The sequence below is a fragment of the Erigeron canadensis genome, chromosome 2 (genome assembly GCF_010389155.1).
Source record: "Erigeron canadensis isolate Cc75 chromosome 2, C_canadensis_v1, whole genome shotgun sequence".
NCBI lineage: Eukaryota > Viridiplantae > Streptophyta > Magnoliopsida > Asterales > Asteraceae > Erigeron > Erigeron canadensis.
The window spans coordinates 24,227,618-24,250,783 of record NC_057762.1 but is presented as its reverse complement, the minus strand read 5'-3'; the positions used below and the strand labels follow the sequence as shown (position 1 = coordinate 24,250,783).

General features: G+C 33.5%; 3 protein-coding genes across 3 annotated transcripts; 2 read left to right on the top strand and 1 right to left on the bottom strand.

Annotated features, from left to right (window-relative positions):
* Positions 1-2,958: 2,958 nt before the first annotated feature.
* Positions 2,959-7,868, top strand: LOC122588858 (ACT domain-containing protein ACR10-like). Its single transcript, XM_043761074.1, has 6 exons — positions 2,959-3,325; positions 3,922-4,146; positions 5,673-5,778; positions 5,903-6,239; positions 6,808-7,092; positions 7,502-7,868. The coding sequence occupies exons 1-6, from the start codon at positions 3,181-3,183 to the stop codon at positions 7,634-7,636; spliced, it is 1,233 nt and encodes a 410-aa protein (XP_043617009.1). The 5' UTR covers positions 2,959-3,180; the 3' UTR covers positions 7,637-7,868.
* Positions 7,869-8,112: 244 nt separating this feature from the next.
* Positions 8,113-8,562, bottom strand: LOC122587925 (B3 domain-containing protein At1g05920-like). Its single transcript, XM_043760079.1, has one exon. The coding sequence runs from the start codon at positions 8,560-8,562 to the stop codon at positions 8,113-8,115; it is 450 nt and encodes a 149-aa protein (XP_043616014.1).
* A 7,299-nt stretch (positions 8,563-15,861) lies between these two features.
* LOC122587046 (protein SEEDLING PLASTID DEVELOPMENT 1) lies at positions 15,862-22,411 on the top strand. The gene is made up of 9 exons (XM_043759116.1): positions 15,862-16,416; positions 17,471-17,685; positions 17,972-18,122; positions 18,222-18,413; positions 18,515-18,677; positions 18,864-19,294; positions 20,459-20,635; positions 20,724-20,885; positions 21,854-22,411. The coding sequence occupies exons 1-9, from the start codon at positions 15,958-15,960 to the stop codon at positions 22,154-22,156; spliced, it is 2,253 nt and encodes a 750-aa protein (XP_043615051.1). The 5' UTR covers positions 15,862-15,957; the 3' UTR covers positions 22,157-22,411.
* Positions 22,412-23,166: the final 755 nt, after the last annotated feature.

Here is a 23,166-nt window from a genome sequence, read left to right as displayed (position 1 = left end):
GTAATTCAGTCGCAGGGACTTACTAATACCGAACACAAATTCAAAAATTATTACTTAGGTCCATTTTATAAAATTCAAAGGTTTTTAAAGATAAAGTTCCAACATTTATCAAATAATGGAGTTGTAGAACTAATTGGAACTGAAAAATACACACATTGTGAAAAATATATTATTTAATTAAAAAAAAACTTTTATATATATATATATTTTTTTGAATAAAAAAACCAATAGTAAAATTTAAAAGACACCTAGATTTACAACAATCCACGTTTCGCTGCCTCTTCAGCAAGTCGTGCAAGATCCACCATCATTCGTCCAAAAGCATAGCCCCGTGTGTCTAATAGTTCATTTATGCAACACTCGACAGGGCCTTTTTCACATAATTGAACGATTTCCAAATCGGAATGCGTTTGATTATTTGAACATGTCCCTTCGTGGGTGACTTTTCTGCATTTATAACATCGTCCAAGCCTTTTTGCTCTTTTTATTGTTGCTGATCTTGAAACGCCCTCGCTGAATTTTCTTTTATTCGTTTCTTGCCGACATTCCTTCCTGGTCATACTTCCCAAAGTTAATCTTAATTTTTCATTTTTATTCATTTAGTATATTAATTTTGAGTTGTTTTTAAGAGTGATTTTAAAAAAAAAACAGTGGTTATTTACAAACCATGGACGGGTACAACACCAAAAGAGTTAGTTCTTAAATAGTATTTTGCAACACGTTTTATTCTTCGTGATATATGTTTTATTATCTTAATGATATGCTTTTATAATGTACCTTTATTGTTATGTATCCATTACTGATCTTATATATGTTTCAAATTTTACGTATCACTATGTTGTTTGGGGCAACGCCCGGATTAGAAACTAGTTGCTAAATAAATGAAAATAAAATACATTATAAACTTAAATTTATAAATAAAAAAAATTGGTTACTTAATAAAGTATTTAAATAACACTAAAATTAAAATTTGAAACAACATATATTTTATTTAGTTTTTTTAAATAATTCTTTGTTGATGAAATTTGTTTTAGTATTATTTGATATTTCAAGTTTTATGCATATGAACACTATGAGATCTTTTTGATATAGATTGCAACATAAAATTGTTTGTATACAAGGCTCTAATTAGTTTGTTTATTTATAGTTGGCTCTAATTAGTCACTTTATTTATAGTTTAAATTAGTAATAATGGAGAATGTACTTCGTATGATTTTTTTTTATAAAACTAATTAATATATAAACTTTTATTATTATTTAAGGTTAAAAAATAATATATTGTATTGTAGTAATTTGAAATTTACTAAAAAACAAACACGGTATTTTAGTTCTTTACATAACAAATTAAACTTTTATGCAATTGGTGAATTATTAGATATTAACTAAATATATGTATTATAAATGTCAGTTAAACTTTTTGATTAGTTAATAAGTGATAAGTCATTTGTATTTTTATTATATATATTTAGAATGATAAAATTAAAGATAATTATGATTTTTTTTATAGGTGTGAATTGAGTATTATAACGAAATGTCTAAACTATGTATATAGAGTGCGTTAACTATGTTATATACAATGCGGTTATTTGTTAAAGGAAAATGATAAATTCTCTTAAAGATTAGCCTAATAATTTTCTAAAACTCTAAAAAGGTAACATATATCTTGTTTCCTAATTTTGTCACTAATAGTTAGAAGGATTTTTAGATGGGTGTAATTGATGTAAAATGCAACTATCATATAACATTTTCCTTTTTTTTAGATTAGAATGATTAATTATTTCCTCTTGTTAAAATATGATATAGTGTGGTAATTGATGCGGATTTGATGTAAATGATGGGTGGTTTTGTATACGGAGGACATAACCAATGAGAGTTTATCTAGAGGACTAGGGGTTTAGGACTAGTTTATTGGTTTAGAAGAGCAGGTGAGAGGATTAGGATTAGGATAGCTAGGTGGCCTAAGGTCCTTTTTTCCATAGGTTGTTTAGAAGTAGTTACTGCCTTGGCTCAATCGGGATCTTTTCCATATGTTTGTCTTGTTGTTTCCCACTACTTGTTCGAGTTACGTATTAGTTCGCTACTTTTATGTTGTTTAATATGCCCAATATGGTTACTTTCGTATTTGTATTTGTATTGTCAAACATGTTTCTAAGATATCGGTAGGACGCATGAGTGATAAACGTTCGACCCGCATAGTAGCCGGACCCAGCAGACAGGTATTTCTTCTTTTCAGATTCTCGGCAGACAGGTATGGAAGCAGTCCTTTGTGGTCGGAGGTCCCTATGGAAGCAGTCTCTCTACCTTTGTGTAGAGGTAAGACTGTCTACAGCTTACCTTCCCCATACCCCGCGCAGGGATTGAGTCATGTTGTTGTTGTTGATGGGTGGTTTTGTATGTTGATGATCAATGTTTTAAATACCGGTATATACCGGCAGGTATTACCGGTATTTGAGAGTACTCCGGTATTTTAATCCCGATATTTTTTCGGTATTTGCACTATTTCATACTGGCCGGTATTCCCGGTATTTTCCGGTATTATTGTTCCGGTATTTCCGGTATTTTCATTTTTTTTTTTTGAAAATTTTTAAAATATTTTTTTATGATACTTTAATGTTAGTTTTTGTTATTTGTGTAATTTAAACCTTATATTCTGTTATGAAATACCTATTTCTTATTATTTTTGAGTGAATTACGATTGTTTTTTGACTATTTTCATTAAATTGTAACAAATTTTGTAGAAAAATAATAAACTAAACTAAAATAGTCGTACCGGCCGGTATTTTCGGTAATTCCGATAACACCGGTAATATCAAAAAAAAATTTATACCGGTATAATTAAAATACCGGTTTTTAAAAATGTTTGATGATTTGGCGACAATTACTAATTGTCTGATAGCTCCAAAAGATATTTAAAAAAGTACAGTAAAAAAGAAGTAGACCAAAACAAGAGTAAACAAAGCAAACAAGATCCTGTGCCACCATGTGTTTGGTTCCTCCTCTTTTCTTGGCGGAATCTTTAAGATTTTGTTGACAGTGAGACCAACCAAAGATTTTCCCAACAATAAACAAAACCAACCTTTTTTATTTATTTCTTTCTTTGCTCAAAATCTTATCTATTTATCTATTTATGTGATCAAGAAACACTCTTTCTCAAGATAGTAAGTAAGGATATTAAGGTCAATGGGAATTCTTAATGATGATGCAGTTGTGATTAAAGAATCGGGAGACAACACTTTAATCACTGTTAACTGTCCTGATAAAACAGGCCTTGGCTGTGATTTGTGTAGAATTATTCTTCTCTTTGGTCTTAGTATTGCTAAAGGAGGTAACTTTTTGTTTTACCCTTTTATTCATTTCTTGCAAAAGTTTAGATCTTGTTGAAAAAAAAGTAAAAATAGTGATATAATTTTTTATTACCCTTTTTTTAATTAGGTGAAGTTTTAGCTGGTGTTTCATATCTTCTTTTTATTTGTAGTTTGTAGTGTATATTTTGATATTTTGGGGTCAGTAAAGATTATACTATCTTTTGAACTTGCTTAGTTATGAGCCATATATTTAGCTTTATTGGATTTAATGTAATTCCATGGTGAAGCTAATTAGAAGTTTTTGTTGAGTGAGTGGGGATTTGGTCAAAAGATTGTGATTTCTGATATAAAAGTAGGCCGAATTGCATATAAGTGGTTTTTTTGTTCCAACTTTAACATTTTAGGGTTACTACCCTGTAATTGGTAGTTTAAGTACAAATGTATCTTAACTGTTGAATTGGGCAAATGTAAGAAATGATATCATGAACCTAAGTTGTCAGGTTTCGGAACATGAAATGGAATAAGAATTCATATTACTTCTTTGAGACCTGTCGATATGAAGTTAGTTCGGATCTATGGGAGAATTATAGTTGATTATATGATTTGTTTGGCACAGATGTATCGACAGATGGGAAATGGTGTTACTTGGTTTTCTGGGTGGTTGGAAAGCAAACAACCAGGTGGGATTTATTGAGAGAAAGGCTACTTAAGGTATGCCCACCGTGCACCCCTGCAATGTTGGAAATGTTCTACTTCCTACCAGAGTTTCAGCAGCCAAAGCCACCTAAGGTTTTCCTATTGAAGTTCTGGTGTACCTTTGATCGAAAAGGCCTCTTACACGGTACCCCTCTTACATTATTCACAAGTTCACATTCTCAAAACTGTAGTGTAGAAAACATCAGTTTGATACATATGGCTGCCGCAGGGCACTTTATGTGTTTACGTTGGCATACTGCAACCAAATACACTTTTTAGTGGTATAGAATTTTTAAAAACATGATTGCAACAAGAAAGTGCAAATGGCTGCAGCATGCCACTCAAGTGATTACACTCACGAGAGTTTATAGTGGCACAGTTGCACCTAATCTATTTTATGGAACATACTCTACACAAACTTCACAAGAAAGTGTAATCACTACATTATACGCCTTAGAGCGTTTAGGTATACAACTATGTACGTTTTTTTAAATAACATGATGAGGTATACACTTCTGTAGTAAAACATGACTAGGTGTACTTGGCTACCGTATGCCATTCCTTATTTACAGTGGCATAACAAAGCCATGTACACTTTTATTAGAATATAGTCTTTTGAGTGATACTAGATTCCTTTCCCACTTTTAGGGTGATTCCACATGAAATTGAATTTACAAAGATTTGTCAAGATTGTATAATTTAATGTGATTAGGTTTCTTATGAAGTTGGAGATACAAAGCTTACTTTGACTAAGAAGATTAATTATTTGTGAAAGTCGGCATATTTTTGAATATATTATCAACAGCATTCCAAAGCTGCTTCAATATAATAGACAAGCTGAAAAGGACTTATAACTAATATTATGAAAAAAACTATTTTGATAACATATGTAGACTTATGGTAGAGTCACAATAGTTTTATCTGTCCACTGATTATCTTTTCAGCCCATGGCTGTCTTGTATGAATTGGATAGCATTGCATTTCTTTATAATTGCTTAATTTGTGCCCCTTTGACTTTTGAGGGACCAAAATACATATACACTTTTGGGTATACCTGTCTGTATATGTGTACAAAGGTTAGTTAGATTCGATGATGTGTTCCAAACAATTGCAGTGACATTCACTAACTACCATTTAATTTTCAAAAATTGTGATGCAGTTTTTCTTAGCAATCAAATGGCTCGAAAACTAAAGATTAATCAAAGACATAGATTTAACACAAAGGCTCTAAGAACACAAGTTCTTTCTTTTATAAATCTCAAAAAACTGCCTTTACAATGAATGAACTTACGTATATAAAGTAAACGTAATCCTAGATAAACTAGGAAACATACATCAGAATATAAAAATAGAAATAGATAAGCATAGATAATTGTTCCAGCAACTTGCTGAATAAGAAAACGTATTCTCATATGTAGGGCTATTCTGATCTTGGGCTGGGTTAGACGGGCCAGGACTAATATCGCATCAAATTAAATTCGAGTTGTTATAGTTTTCCTCATTGATGTTCTTGAAATACTCTTTTTCTTTTTAATATTGGATAGTCATTTTGTTCATTTGTATTTGATCATATGTAAATTGTCAAAAAAAAAAAAAAAAAAAAAAAAGGTTGTATCAGAAGGACCTCAAATTTCAATCTCATTGGATTTCGTTTATTAAATTGGTTTATAGATGTAACAAAAGTCCTCTGTGAGCTAGAGCTTACAGTTAAGCGAGTAAAAGTATTTACAGCTCCAGATGGGACAGTGATGGACCTTCTGTTTGTCACTGATACAAGGTAAGTCTCACTGTCTCACATTCAAGTTTTTTTTTGTTTATCTCAAATGTCAAACTATATGAGCTCACACTATATAAGTTATATCTTTTATGTGTTGACCTTTTTACCGTCATCAAATGTACAGAGAACTTCTTCATACTAAAAACCGTCAGGATGAAACGAAGAGTCAATTGAACGCTATTTTGGGAGAGAACATGATTAGTTTTGAGATTGAACTGGCAGGCCATGAGGTGATTGCTACCCCTCAAGGATCGGCATTTTTGCCGCCTGCTATCACAGATGACATGTTGGGTTTGGAATTCGTCGGTACCCACATGGACGGTGCACTCATCTCAGACTGTGTGTCCATTACAGTCGACAATGACCTTAGTCCTTCACACACAGTCGTTCATATTGTTTGTCAAGATCATAAAGGCTTGATCTATGATATCATGCGCACCTTAAAAGATTACAACATCCAGGTACTTATATATGTCGTTTCTGTGTGGCAATGTAGGTATACTGACATCTTCTTTGGCCATCGTACGATTAATGACTCACGTGGATAATATCAGATGTCTTTTTACAAGTAAACAAGAAAAACTTGTATTTTACTACTTTGATTTCTGTTTAAAGCTAAACATTCAACATGTTGGTATTAATATGTCAGCTCTTTCTAATAACAGTACAAATAACCTATTGTATTCAAAAGTGCTTTTTATATCAAATTCGTCACGATAAAGGTTTTGGTCTCCTGAATTTTTAGAAGGAAGTTAACACATCTTACTACCAGTTGACTGGTTTTCGATGATCGTTAGTACTAAATTTTTGTTCTGTTTTGTATATGAAAACAGAAACATTAACTTTAGAAGTATGTTTTGAAAACTGGAAATCAAATGGAGTATCTATGTACCTTCTCCACGCACTTTATATGGCTTTTTCACTTGTTACCAACTTGTTTTAATTTTGTTATCCTTTTATAGTTATTCATACATTCCTACTGGAGTTTTATGATAAAGTAATGATTTTATAAACTTGACACTTTGACAGATCTCATATGGACGATTCTCTGCAAAACCGAAAGAAAGATATGAAGTCGACTTGTTTATAATGCAAGCAGATGGAAGGAAGATAGTTGACACCGAGAAGCAGAATATACTTTGTTCCCGTTTAAGAATGGAGCTTGTTAGACCTCTACGAGTGGAAGTAACGAGCCGTGGTCCGGACACTGAGTTGTTTGTAGCTAATCCGGCAGAGTTAGCAGGAAAAGGCCGGCCGCTTGTGTTTTATGACATCACACTTGCCATAACAAGTCTCAACATACGCATCTTCTCGGTATGTTATCCAAAACATTATTGATTAGTGACTCTTTGTTGAATGTATGTTGCATTTGAAGGCTATGTGTCAAACTCATGTATATCAAAACGGGCTTAACAGAAATATTAGCTATTAAAAGAGTGGAAGATGGGTCATAGGGGTTAAACATATAAGAAGTTTTGTAAAATATGCTCACGTCTTAAATCTCCTAAATCATATTTGTAGTTTTAGAAATCATTATCCTAACAATACAAAGTTTGTAATAATATATCACACATAAATTGTTGTAAAATTTGGATAACTGGATAGAAGATGTTGGCAGGTCAATCCAGCCTGTTTTGACCCGAACTCATTTTGATCAATTACTCGGCACACCCAACCCGCCCACTTCATGCTATATAGTCATAATATTTTGTGTTTCGCATAGGTTGAGATTGCAAGACACAAGATTCACGATAGAGAATGGGAAGTCTATCGGCTTCTACTTGATGAAGGGGATGTGGCTTTAGTGCCTAGGAGCAAGATCAAAGAGTGTGTTGTCAAGAACTTAATGGGATGGTAAAAAGAGTTGAAGATTGTACATTATTATAGTTAGTCATGAATGAATCGTTGGCTTTATAACATAATTGTACGAGCCAATGATGCATCCATTTGTAGACTATAATATACGTAAATTGTACAGTAGAAGTTAGCAATGCATCAAGTGTAGAAAAATAGAATATGCAGGGGATACAAATTTAACCCCAGTTGTCCGTGTGTATATATATATATATAGTTAAGTTAAAGTTAAAATACATGTACCATCTTAAGTCTGAACAGAAAAAATGCAGTTTAGGGTATGCGTATCTTGATCTTCTCAAACACATCTTATTCCTATAGAGTACACACAAGGTATTTGTTATGGCTTTCATTAAATACAAGAAAATAGTCGAAAAAGTCTCATAATTTTTGTCTTTCTAACAATTAGGATAAAAAGCAAATAATGGACTATAATCTAAATACAACTTTTCAAGCAACATTGTTTTTGGCTTTTTGCCATCATGTATCAGGACATACAACGGCGAAACACAACTGATGCTTGTTTCTACGAAACGACCAAACTTGTATCTTTGTGCCTGGTTTTAACTCATCATTATCTGTCACAAACTTGTACCAGTTGGTTTTGAACACATAGACGTAATGCTTTGAGGCCGTTATCATACTCCAAAGCCTCAAGCTTATGCTTTGGTTGTACATTTGCAGAGTCGGCCCAACCAGTTGAACCTCAATGCCGTCATAGTTCTTAGTAGCGAGAACTTGGCTTTCATCATATGTCAAGAAGTCATGTGTCACGAGTTTCTCACTCGGCATGGTTAACCTATTCAGTTCTTGACTCACGTCATTGTACGACAGGTGTTTTTGGATAACCAACTTGATGTCTGAACCGTTCATCTCATTAACGATGAAGTTCTTCAACTGCTCGTCTATCACCACCGGCCCACGCTCCATCTTCTTCGTGTTCTTAAACTCAAGTTTACTTGGCACTTTCGAATCAAGAATGCAAAGTTAAGGAGGTGCATGTGTCTATAGAGGTTTTTAAGGGTAATAATAAACGAAAATTAAAGAAATAAGTATTTCACTAGGATTAGAAAATTTAACAAATGGGGAATGGAATGTATTTAACAAATGGGGAATGGAAATGGGAAAGATAAAAGGAATGCTAAAGAATGCAATGGGTATTCCATTACTATTAATGTTGCTTGGTTAACCTAGTCTATTATACAAATATATAAAATGTATAAAATTTTATTAAATAAGTGTAATACTAATTATTTATTTAGAAGTCTTTCGGATTATATTTATATGTCGATGTATCATCTATATAGATTATAACTATAACGTTAATTATTATAATAATGAGTAAATTAATATTAATATATACACATATTTGTTTACTTTTATGCAATTATTACGTGCTGGGAAATATATTTACATTGCATATATCACAAATTGGCATATGGATAATATTCTTTTTTTAAAACCATATTAGGTGTAGTAGTTACCACTTACCACAATGAAGATCACGGCGGGAGTTACATTATTTACTAGGTAATGATAGTTATTACACCCAATTTAGTCTATAATGGCCCATTACCTACTTCTAGTATTTATTAACCACTTTTCTTCTAATCAAACACAATTATTCATTATATTACCCATTCCTTACCCCTAAATACCCCCAACCAAGCACCCCTAAATATTTAGTATAATGTATGATTTGTAACAGCTAATTTTATTAGATAAATTATAAAAGGAAACTTAATTACGAAATACATGGTGTCCTTTCATTGTATTGACAAACATATATTTGTATTAATTAATTAGTACATGCCAAGATAATGATAAATAAACTATTTCACATGTCTAAAGATCAACCTAGTTAATCTTAAAATAATGACATGTGGAACAATAAAAAATAAGATTAAGAAAGAAAGCTAGCGAAATCCACGTATTCTAGGTTGATTTTTAAGTATATATGATTTAAGTTGATTAATTATCGTTTTTCTATAGTAAAACCTTTTGTATTTAAATGCACCATAGTTCATTTGCATTGTACGAAATTTTTGAAAAATAAAATATGAAGCTATCGATGCATAGGCAGCATAATTAACAATCGTATTAATTAGTACAACCTTTTGTGTTTAAATGCACCATAGTTTATTTGTACGAATTTAAAAACGCCCCCCATATCCCAACCAGCCATTTTTAATATCTAGACCACTACCACTTTTTGCAGCGACCCTCGCTGCAAAAAGTGGAAAAAAAGCGGGCCCCCATGTCTATAATGGTAAATATGACAGAATAAAAGCGGGCCCCCTCTCTAGGTCGCTGCAAAAAGTCTGGTCGGGTTACCAAACGCCTTTAAAAAATAAATAAATTATGAAGCTATCGATGCACAGACAGCATAGAAGAGTAGAAGTGATATAAATATAATTACCTTCATAGTAAACCACTAAACCTTTCAGTAAGGGATATAGAATTAAGAAGTCATGTACTCATGTGTCATAGTTTCAAGAGTTAACCGTAACTACCAATAAATTAAAAAGGGTGAAATTCATAAAAAATCATCTATTTACACAAATTTCATATTATAGGTAATCTATTTTGTTTTCGTTTATTTAAAGAATCCTATTTCTAAAAATTTCTTAATAAAGAGTATCTCATTAATTTTTGACAGACGACACCCGTTAAGTGTCACGTCACCGATGCCACATCATCAGATTTGCTGACGTGGCAGCTGACTTTGACTAACTTATACATATCGGTTTTATTAGCTCTTGGTTTTGGGGGGAAATATAAAAGGGGGAAGAAATAACGCGGGGAGAGAGAAAAAGAAAAAAAAAAGAAATTTGGTATATAAAACCGATATATATAGTGAACAGTTATTTGAAAACCCTTTTTTTTGCGAAAACCTCTGAGAACTTTTAAAATCAAGCCCAACCGATGATTATTCTTTACGTGAAAATTATTTTTTGGTTGTTTTCTGAATAACTTATGTGTAATTTTGAAGTTTATAATTATGTAGAGGCATGAATTATCATCCGTTATACAATTATGTGGAGATTTGGATTCTTGATCACATTTGCACGAATATGTGATCATAGCAATATTCGTGCATATGTGATCAAGAATCCAAATCTCCACATAACTGTAACTCTTGGCTTATTAATACAAAAGACATTATAACTTTACTTGATAGATCATTTTCTCATTAATAAATAGTCTATTTTTCTTTCTCAATTTTTCAAATCCTATTATTTATATTACCTATAATAAGTTATTGACATAAAGACTTCAAAATTTTGACTTTACGATCCGAAATCAAAAGGTTATTTTCAAGTTCCGATTTTGATGTAATTCTAAAATTTTAAGGTAAATCCAAAACTCTAAACAAACATATATTATATTTATCATTAGTGTTTATTATAATTTAGCTTCAATCATCGGTTTATTTTGATCACTATTTATTTTATACTCGTGAATCATGTAAGTAATGCATATTCGAATTTCTTTATAATACAATTGGTATAACTACCGTACATTATATGGGTATTAAAACTAGTTTTACTATTTGACCTGGCTCTCGATCATCATATGTCAAGAAGTCACGAGTTTATTATAAATAAGGTTCGATTTTTCCTTTCACATATACCCTTATATAAGAGTAAGCTCTTGGATAAATCCACAAGCTTTTTGATGATCCTTAAACTTTTGATTAAGTATTTCCCACCTCAATCCGAATGAAGAATCTTGATGTGTGAAGTCCCTCACTCAATGGTTTAACCCACAAGTGTAGAATAACAAGTCAAGTAATCACTAGATAGGACTAGTATGAAACTTCAAGTAAGCACTAGATTGGACTAGTATTACGATAAATATAAATGCAAGAATATATATAACGTAATACGTACTTAAGCAATATAAAGATAAGCAAGTAAGTAAATGGTAAGACACAATGTAATTTTCAAGTGTATTTTATTTATTGATGTTAAATAAAATACAAGGTTGTTGCGGAACAAGATATTACAAAGTAAGTATCTAAACAACCTATGAATTACAAGTGATCTATTTTTGCTAAATAAACTCTTTGATCAAAATACTTAAAGTTGTGAAGTATAACTGTTTAGATCGAGAGTATTTGAGCAAAGACACCAAATTGCAAAAGTATGTAATTTGGACGAGGAAGTGACTTGGTATTTATAGGCAAAAAGAATAAATATAATATTCTTTTTGCCGTACAAATATGGTTACATGCATTTAAAGAAATTACTTTAACTCCTTAAAAGCATTGATTAAAAGTACAAGAATAAAATCACATGATAGTAACTTGTCTTCTAATTAACCAACCACCTTTACATGCGTGTAAGGCTTTTAACAAAAGACAAATTGATTGTCCGGTTAAAGGCATGTAAAGGCATAAAGTCAATTCCTCGTAATCAGTGTTCAGACTTGTAAGGTCTAGAACACTGACAAGGACTCCAGTCAGGAGATCTGGTAAGTCTTCCAGTGAGCTCCGCTATTTGTCAGACTTCTTTCTTCAGACTTCAGTGAAAATGTTCTTCAGTAGAAAGATCTTGACTGGAGTGAAGTCCAGTGAACGAATCTGGTGGAATCCAGATTTCTATACAAGTAAGTTGTTCACTGGTCTTCACATAATTTCTGGACAAATCTTCAGAGGGCTCCATTAATCATGTCTAGAGCGAGTCCAGTAAATCTGGACCTAACAGACTTGTTGGACATCACCCGAGAGCAAGGTTTTTCAGATCTCCAAGTTGATGTCGAAAGCTTTCATCTCGTTAACGATGAAGTTCCTTAATTGCTCGTTGATCACCACCGGATTAGCGTCCATCTTCTTTGTGAAAAGAGAGAACGCGATAAAAAGATTTGCGTTTTGTGGGTTTATGGTTATGGGTTAGGGAGGGGTGTCTATACATAGGTAAAAAATGGCCCGGGTTAATAGATAGACACGATAGTTATGGTCAAATCACAACTCCAAAGCGTCTCGTCTTTATCTACACTATTACGTAGTGCATATACGTATTAGCCTTTATGGTACACGGAGTGCCCAGGACTAACTAGTACTTAAGGGAACACCGCCCCGTGGTACCGGTACTAGTTGGGTGGGGAGCGAAGGGAGACGGCCCTCCCCGGGTTTCTGTCGATTTTTGACCGTTGCTCACTTTTAAAAAAAATGATAAAGCCATGGGGCCCACATCTAATGGCTACCTCACTTTTTTGTCTTTCCCCCCCTTTTTTTTTTCTTATTCTTACTTTCTTCTTCTTTATATTCTGCATCTTGATTGTACACAATGGGCTTGGGCGAATTGTCTGGTGGCTGGGCATGGCCAATACACCAGAGGTGATTAAAAGGGCCCGTCAATAACGTTTGAAGTAGTTGCTCACAGGATATATGGATTTGGCATGCGTACTTTGGTGTTGTCGATTCAAACAACAACATTAATGTGTTGAATCAATCTCCCTGATTCAATTACTATGAAGACGACACAACACCAGTCATTCAATGGAACTGGATTTAAGTACCCGTATTTTCTTATGGATGGGATCTACCCAAGATATGCGATGTTTTTGAATACCATTCCTCATCCAGCCGGTGAGAAAAAGATTCGATTTGCAATGGCACAGGAGGCTGCAAGGAAGAATGTGGAGCGAGCTTTTGGTATTATCAAAAAACACTTCTAAGATACTTAAAGAACCTGCACGATAAATGGATGAACTCCCCATCCGTAAGATCATGTATGCGTATTGTATTCTTCACAACATGATTTTAAAAGATGAGGACCACATATTATTTCCTAATTATATTTCATATCCATCGGTCGCGCCATAGCTGTGACCACAATTTTATTAAATAAAAGTTTTAGTTATTATTGAATAAAAATAAATAAAATATAAAAGGGTGAAGAGGGGCGGGGAGAAGAAGAAAAACCGGGAGGGGGTTGCGAGGTCCTCCCCCATCCTTAGCATCTTATATATATTTAGCCTCTACGACTTCATGTCAACTACCAAATCGTGTGGCGCTTGTCTATTTTGATTTTATGGTTACTCTTTGTATATATGATATCGAAATAGAAATAGGAAAACTTTGATTTGTTGGGAAAAAGTGTAAAGTAAATTCCATTTTTATGTTCTAGGTTTTTGATCTTTATTGCTGCACAATAACTTACCAAGAGACAAAAACTGGAGAAAATTGATAAAATGCGATAATCTTGATCGCTATGGATTATGTGGAGACAGGGGTGTGTCTTAAGGTGGGGGGGGGGGGGGGGTAATGGTCCCTTCAAATTTTAAGGGGCTAATGGTCTCTTCAAAATTTAAATTTAGTTATGTATTTTTAAATTTTAAAATTTTTTTTTATAGGTTTTTAACATTTTGCCCCCTTTGAGATTTATAATTCATGAACTTTTAATTTTGCCCCTTCCGAGATTTTTTTTCTGGTACCGCCTCTGTGTGGAGAGCAAGGAATGATGTTGCTCACAAGAACGTATCTCGCACCCCCTTCTTGGTTTTTGAAGAGCTTCGATCAATGGCGTACCTATGGATTCCTAATCGTGCAAAAATGGTAGATATAACATGGGACAGTTGGTGTTATAGACCTTGTTTATCATAATCTTTTTGCTTTCTGTACTATGTTTCTTGTACTAACCCCTGCCAAAAGTTAATTTTTAATAAATTTTGTTGTTCATACAAAAAAAAGTTTCTTATATTAGCCCATTGCTAGTGTTTGCTATTAAAAAATACCACTATTCTTGTTTTAAAAAAAAAAAAATCTAATCCCCTCATAGCTATGTCAATGTATTTTTATTAACCGGTTGAGTTTTTATCTACAGATTTTTTTGTGTTTCTAAATGTTTTGTTCGTTAGCTCTTTGAGGGAGTTAAACTAAAAACTTTGGGTCCAACTTGAGGGTGTTTTATCCAAAGGTAGATAATGGACTCGGTAGTAAGTCGATCATTTACTAATTATAGGGGTTGAAAGTTTAGCTAACCGGTTGTTAAGTTACGGGATGTTGATTCATGCTTTTTCAATATGCTACATATAGATATCCATCGCATTTATGTGCTTAAATGAATATTAAAAAGCATACAATTTATTATTTAGTTAAACTAAATCTGTCATGAGAAGTTACAATTCAAAAGGTGAAAATTGTGTGTTTTTTTTTTTTTTTTATATAAACTCTTATTTACTGACATATAGTTTACAAGGTTAATTTGCTAACTATTACATTTTCCTTTTTTTACAATATTTAACCCGTTACAAAGCAAACTGTTTTAATATACCAAACTAATATACTAAACTGATTTTTTCTCCAACCCATCATACTAAAAGTCAGTTTGCTCATATCAAATCATCATTTATATAAAATTAAAAAACACTATGTTAAATATACATATACATGTATATCTAATAATATTTAAAAACAATAATTAGAACTGACCTTAGAGCATCTCCAATGGTATCAAGTTATAAAAGATTTTTTTTCAATGTCCCTACTATCAATATATGATATTTAATTACAAGTGTTAGTGGAAATTATAAATAAGTATTTAATTAAAAGTGAGTGTGAATGTGTAATAAAAAGTCTTTGATCAAATAGCTTGATGAATATCAAGCTTTTGAAAAAACAAGCTATTGTCTCCAATGATATATAGCTATTCAAAGACTTTTTCTTTCAAAAAATACTTTTCATCAACCTCTTACAAACTCAATTTGTCTTCAATTTGTTTGGTAATAAATTGATATGACAAGCTAACAATCAAACTAGCATTACAATGAGAGCAAATAAACCAACAAGAAACAAACTTGCCCTTAATAAAAAAAAGATTATTACATGTCATATAATCTACATTTTAAGCTGAAAATATACGTAATACCGTTTACGTCGATTCAATTTTCGACTCCAAAAAGTTCTATTATTTTATTACAAACATGAAATGCAAATCCCCAATGAAATTGTGCCATTTAGTCAAAACCAACGGGTTGATAGCTACAAATTTCCCAAAAACAAAGAAAAAGCAAGTGATAGAAGAGTAGAAGCAAAGTATATACAAAACAAAGAAAATTGAATGTGATTGTGTGGTGTGTATCTCTTTTCCTAAACACGTGGATGGCTTTCTCTTCTCCTTCGTTTCAAAACAGAACATACCTTAGAATCTTCTCATTTCATCTCTCCATTTCCAACTTCTTTTTTCACAAAACCATTAAAAAAAAAACTCAAATATCAAACACCAATCTGTATATATATAACTATAACTATACATATACATACACATACATATATTTACATACACAAACACTTCTTGTTAACCAAAAAAGTAATAAATAATGAGTGCATTAAATTCACATGCTGTGCTAGTTGATCTAAACACCTCATGGCAAACACTAAACCAAACATTTGCATATATACATACACCAAAATTCAAAACATCTTTCTCTGCGGCATTTCGTCGAACACGTGGTGGACGGATTTCGGCATCATCATCAATACCTTCAATCCGGTCGCCGGAATCACGTAGACCGAGAGATCGTGCATCATTTGGAAATGGGTCGGTGTCAAATTCAATACCCAGTTCGGAAATTCAAGAAAGATCGGAGCTTGATATGTTTCTTGAATTGGTGCCAATGAGAATGAGGAACAAGCTGTTTGGGCATTCAGAAATTGGGAAAATGATTGAAGTTGTGATGGATTTGGGGAGACAACCAATTGCTAGATTTCCATCTGGTGATTGGGTTATTTCTGAGGATCCTGTTCAACTTGAAGATTTGCATCATGCTATTTCAAAGGTGTGTTTGTACTAATTGACTTTCAGCTTCTTTTTTTTTATTTTTATTAATAGAAGTTGACTTATTTATGCTAAGTTTTATTTTACAATACTTGCATACATCGTATATTCTATATGAACTGCATAAAGTGTAAGCATATGACAGGAAGTAAATTTTAAAGCTGTAGAAGTAATTTTTTGTTTGTGTAATTGTGTGAATTTTTTAATTCGTTAGATAGCTAGTTACCTTTTTGGTAAGTAAAGAATTAAGTTTATTTGTCATATTATGAACGGAGACTACCATTAGACTCACATAAGAGAGAGAATTCAGAGAGAGATTTGTGGAAAACTTTATTTTCAATTATCATGGAAATGAAGCCAAACTTTTGTTTTATCTATACAAAGGAAAACTATATAGTTCTCTAAACAATTTTTCACAAGTACAAATATATCTACATAAGGCTATCCCCATTGGTGAAGAGATGTGAATGACCGACCCATGTAATTGTTATGACATTGTTTTTAACTTGAAATATTAGATTATAGGCCAACTTTGGTGGGCGGAGCAAACAAATCGGGGGGTGTTTTGATTTCTTGACCAACTTTGGACTGTCGACCATACGACCAACTTAAAATAAAAACCGATGGGGGTGGTCTAATACAGATTACAGACCATATAGTTTCAAAAGTTAAAGATTCTTAGTGTGCATTTGGTAGCAGAAAATCGGGCGCTTGTCTAGGAAAGGGTTTTAGACTTTAAGGAAAAGTTGACAACTAAAAATCGTGTTCCATAGAACCTTTGATGAAAAAAAAATAGAGGATAAAACATATGTTTCAGTTTTATAAGTAAGTTTGTGAAAACCCCTTATGCTTTTTAAATTACAATATGAAAACAAATGAACACAATTTCAATATTCCCAGTAAAATTTTTGGATATAGGAAACAGTGAAACACCTCTCATTTTCTAGAAATAATGAAGAAGTTGAACTAAATGTACCTTTATTATGGTCACATAGCTAAGTGCATCATAGTAGTATGCATAACTATGTAATTTTTACCGGGTTCTTCGTTTGAAGGTTGGCGAATTTTCGGATGACAACCGCTCAGGCATTGATCATTCTCTTCACCGAATAAGTGCCATTCGCAATCGTAAAAGGCAAATAATAGGCCTCACATGCCGGGTGGGTCGAGCTGTATCTGGTAGTGCAGAAATTATTCGTGATTTGGTTGAAGGCGGAGGTTCCATTTTAGTTATAGGACCACCTGGAGTTGGCAAAACAACGTTAATCAGGTATTTATGTTTGTAACTTTTTGTCATTGTAATCCTTCAAGATGTTCTATAATTTTTTGTTCTTTCCCTTATTATTATCCATGACAAGCAAGTCAGCAGTTACATTGGTTTAAGGTTATTTGAAATTTTGATGGAGTTTGTTTTTGGTAAAAAAAGTTGGTTACCAAAAATTGATATTTAACTGAAGTTTGTCACTTTAGTGACTTGTTAGAGAACTTTTGGTTGTTCTTTAGTTGCATATAATCTTCAAAAGAATAATGCATCATGGTTGACGCTATCCTTGTAGAGAAATTGCTAGAATGTTGGCAGATGAGCGAAAGAAACGTGTTGTCATTATAGATACCTCCAATGAGATAGGAGGTGATGGGGATGTTCCTCATTCTGGTATAGGTCGTGCAAGAAGGATGCAAGTTCCGAACGTTAACATGCAACACAATGTTTGTTTTTCAACTCCGTCTTCTGCTTTCACCATTGTTGCTCGTGTGCTTGTAGTGTGTTGGAAGTTTAATCTACAGTTTTCTTTGCTCTTTGAATAGGTGATGATTGAAGCAGTTGAAAATCATATGCCTCAGACTATTATAATTGATGAGATTGGGACAGAACTTGAGGCTTTGGCTGCCAGTACAATTGCTCAAAGAGGAGTTCAACTCGTTGCAACTGCACATGGAGTAACAATAGAAAGCATTATAAAAAACCCCTCTCTACAAATTCTTGTTGGCGGCATCGAGGTTCGTGATTCCTTATAATTTTAATTTGCTTTCTTTTGAATTTATGATATGTTAAGTAACTTGGGCTGAAATGGTTATATATTCCCCCTTCATGTGCATAGAGTGTTACTCTTGGTGATGATGAAGCGAGAAAAAGGAAAGTACAGAAGACAATACTTGAGAGGAAAGGGCCTCCTACATTTTCATGTGCTGTTGAAATGATATCTAGGACAGAGTGTTCTGTTCATCATAGATTGGATGCTACTGTAGATGCTATACTTGCAGGTGCCTCTAAGTTTCATGAATCGGTTGTCTAATGTGTTAACTAGAAATGGCAAAATGGACGGGTTGGGTAAGGTGTCAAAACAAGTACTTTGGTTCAATTGGGTTCTTTTGAAAATTTCTTGTCAAAAAAGTTATAGTATTACTTGGAAGCTAGCTCATATGCATTTTTTTTTTTACCGGAAACAGGTAAATCTCCGTTGTATGAAGTCCGTCGCATGGATGCTGAAGTGGAAAGATCCTTGAATGGTTCCCAGCCCGATAAGGAATCCTCACTGCTTGAGATATTAAATGAGGACAATCTGCTAGATGAGGATGATCTACTAGATGAGGATGATCTGCTAGATGAAGATGATCTGCTAGATGGGGAAGATAAAGAACTTTCTTCTTATTTTGAGAAATTTAGCCGTGATGAAGACCACAAGATAACTAAGCAGGTGAATGTACAGACTGTTTCTACACCAAAAATGTACAAGTTGGATACGGCGGATATTATACAAGGAGTTAAGGAGGATATCTATTCTGATGTGGAAGATGAAGAACATTCATCTAATCTCAGAGAATTGAGCACTAAACAACAAAGCAGAAAAAACACCCCGGTTTATGTTTATACTTATAAGGTAAACACCGTCTTTTGTTGCTTTTATTGCTTAAGATTTATAAAGTTTGTTTCATGGTTGTAAAAAATTGGTAGAACAATGTGTTTCACGGTATAGAAATGTGTTTCATTATAACTGACCATTTTATATAAGGTGGCCCGTTGGTTCTATAGTAAATGCAACACTTATGGGGCACATACATAGAAGTATCCGGCCATTAATTATGTTGGGGGTCCTTTTAAACTCTAATTCAAAGACACATGAAAAATAGAAACACAGGTAAGCACTCACATGAAGGAAGTAACACACGAAGGTATGTGGTTGGGCATTGATCTGCTTAATCCACATTATTGACTTTGATTTTGATACAGTTAGCAATTACATTAAGGAATTCTATGCAGTGGATAGATTAGGGTGCTTCAAATCTTATACAATCACTTACTCTCTTGGGGTCTCTGAAACCGACTTATCTTTTTGGGGACTACAAATTCCATACATGCTTGTCTCGTAAGTTCTTTTGTTACCAAGGCACATGGGATCCCTATGTCTTCTGCTCTGGGGCACTGACTTGACTATCCTTGCAAACATTAGACTCGACAAGTTTATCACTGAGTTTCCCTTTAGTAGTAGCAAAGTATTTTTCATATGATGGTCACAAATTGATAGAAGAGTAACTTTGGCTTGAAACAAGACCCTAAAAGCAGACATGATTGATTTACCTTTGCCACAAATGGACTACGTGAAATGGTTATTAATTACTATAGGATCTAAGTGGTAAATAGAAGGATTGGGTGGGTTGGGTAATATGTCAAAATGGGTAACTTTTAGGGTACGGTTGAAATGGCCAAACGGGTCAAGTCGACATGTTCTGTCCAATTACTTTATTTGTTAAATAAGGTCAACAAAGTTGTATAATTTCAGTATTGATCTCATTTTGGGCATTGTGTAATGTGTAAAATCCTTTGGGTGACTTTTGACATGTTTGGGTCGATTCATTTAGAGCTTATATATTCATTTTAGTCGTGAGAGATGAGACATACCCCAAATGGTCTTCTAAGGTAAATGAGTAACTGCAACCTTTATTAAGAAGTTACTTTTACACCATGCAAAGCAAGTTGACATAAACTTATCTGATTAATCGCTAATGTTATAGAGCTAAAATCTTCTACATTGACTATGCTCTAGATATTGGAGGCTGACCTACTACAAGTAGCAATGGTGATGGGGCTTACAGAGGAAATTGATGTAACTGATGATATTAGTAATGCGGATGCTATATTAGCATCCAGTTATGAAATGAAGGAGAATCCCTGGATTCGCAGTGTAGCTAAATTTCATCATTTGCCAGTATTTGTCATCAAGGTATATTGATACTTTATGACTCTGACTCTATTTAGAAAATACATAGCATGGATTTAATTGTACATATATTGACGATTTGATACTGCAGTCAACTACCATGGCTCAGATGGTCAAAGCTATACGCATGATCCTGGGTAGGGACTCATTTGGTGCCATGTCAAAGCAACTCAGAAAAAGCTCTGCAGATATAGAGATTGAAGATGATGTTCCAAGAAGAAAACCATCATTAGAAGAGATAGATGCCTTGGAGGTGAGTTCGGAATTATCGATAATTAAATAAATTATAACTTCTATGCCACAAAATTTTATTTAAAAAAAAAAAGAAAGGCAACCTTTGGTTAGACCGTCTTTTTAACCTCCCCCATACACCGTCGAAGACGGTATTGGGACCCAAAACCCGTGGAAGACGGCATTGGGAGTTATTTTTCATCTCTCTTGTAAATATAGCCACACAAAAATTTCTGTGGTATTTATGGAGAAGCGATTTTGGATAAGGCGTCAAACACAAATGTATATATAGCCGTTGTACGTGTTGCTTATAAAGTCACACACTCTTGCCAAAAGTAGAGTATTTAATATGCCTGTATTTATAAGAAACTTATTTAATACAGTGAAAAGCCAAAGCATAATCATTATAAGTTATTGACTAAATTAAACCGTGGAAGATTCTTATTGCAAATGTAGCACAAGCCAGTCCTTGCTTGTAGGCTTTAATTTGGTTACTGAGTTCCCTACGAAGTTGTTAGTGATATCATTGAGAGGATTTATTTAGTGATGTCATTAATTTGTTGGGAGGGTATACCATTACTCTAAATGGAAAATGATTAATTGAAATTGTGTTTCTTTTGGGAAATAAATTGCAAGAGAGATATACTGAATCTGAGGTGGCAAGATGGAGGGGGTCAGGTGGGTGAGGTTGCATGTATACTCAAGCACTGTATTTTTACATTTAAGGAATTTCAAACTTTTATACAATAAAGTGAAATCTTGGAATAAAAATGATCCAAGAGATTGTATCTATTAGATATACACGTTGGGCTACTTTCTTCCCTTTTGACCCTTTCATTATTGCCTATTTTTTTCTATTGGCCCATTTGAGATTATTACAATCCAAATCCATTCAGGAGTAAATATGTCAAAGTTGATTCGAATATATATGTTTACTTAAGGATTTATAGATTTTGACTTCATGCCCCTTCTATTTTTGCAATATTGTAGGAAGTTCGACTTGCAATTGAGTATATCGTGATTCCAAGTGGCGAACCCGTGGAGCTTCTCCCAAGATGCTCTGAGATTATTGCTCAACAACTTGAGCTTGTTAAAAGTTATCACTTGGCCGTAGAAAACTCAGGCACCGACCTTAATCCAAGGCTACAGATTCTGCCGCAGAAGTTGAACAAGAAATCATCAAAACTCCCTAAACCAAGCTCGATTTCACAAAGCAGCACAAGACCCAACTCACCTCCTACTGGTGGCATTGCAGGTACAAGTGTTCCTAGGCTGCCATTTCTGCCTGAATAGTGTTAAGTCTGATTTGATAACTTGTTTCATCACTTCATGTACAGTCATTTAAATCATGACCTGTCTGTGTATGACCCTAGTGATCAAAGCTTAGGTTTTGGGTGGAAATTCTTTGTATCTAGTATTGTTGGTCACTCAAAGCTTTGACCAACCATCCCCGTTCTCCGTGGGTCATGTTTGTTGTTTGTATATTATTGTAACTATATACAATTTTAATCTTACTTTTATATTATATAAAGGAAAAAATTGTAGAAACTTTACACATTTCCTCATCATCACTAGTTTGTCACGCCCCTTGTACTGTTATTTTACGTTTACCGTTAGGACATGTTTGGTAGAGGGAATTTAAGTAGGAGAAATGGAAATGATATAATTTCCTATGTTTGATACACCAAAGAAATAGGGGAGAAATTACAACACAGAGAAATAAAACTCTGAGAAATTGAGTTACACTAGACATGATATCTTTGCTTTCTGTGAGGAAATCATTTTCTCCTTTTTACAGCTATAAAAATAAAACACGAAGAAATCTATTTCTCAATTCCTTTTTCCTATTTTGAACAAAAAACCCACATACATCTTCATCACCTATGAAACACATATCGAATCCTCATTTGATACTAACCCAATCTATTTACTGGTGGTGTCGGGGACGACGATAGTCACAGATGCGGCAGCGCCGGAGGAGGTGGAATTGTAGTCGTCGTCATCGATGAGATCAACATCACCGCCGTCGTCTTCATCTTCTTCTTCACTGGGTGGATTAATGGTGGTGATACTATGGTAATGTTGATGGTGACGATGAAGAGCACCAAAAAAGGGGTTTAGGCGTGCATATTGTTGATGGAATTTTTAGAGTAATGAAACTATGAAAGTGTAAATTTTCAAGGAATTTGTGAGGGCAATGGTAAAGACGGTGCACTTTGTGTATCACTATATGCTTTGTAAAAAAAAAAAAAAAAAGTGAATGGATATAGACGGAATGGTGTTTTGATAATGTTACTGACTTT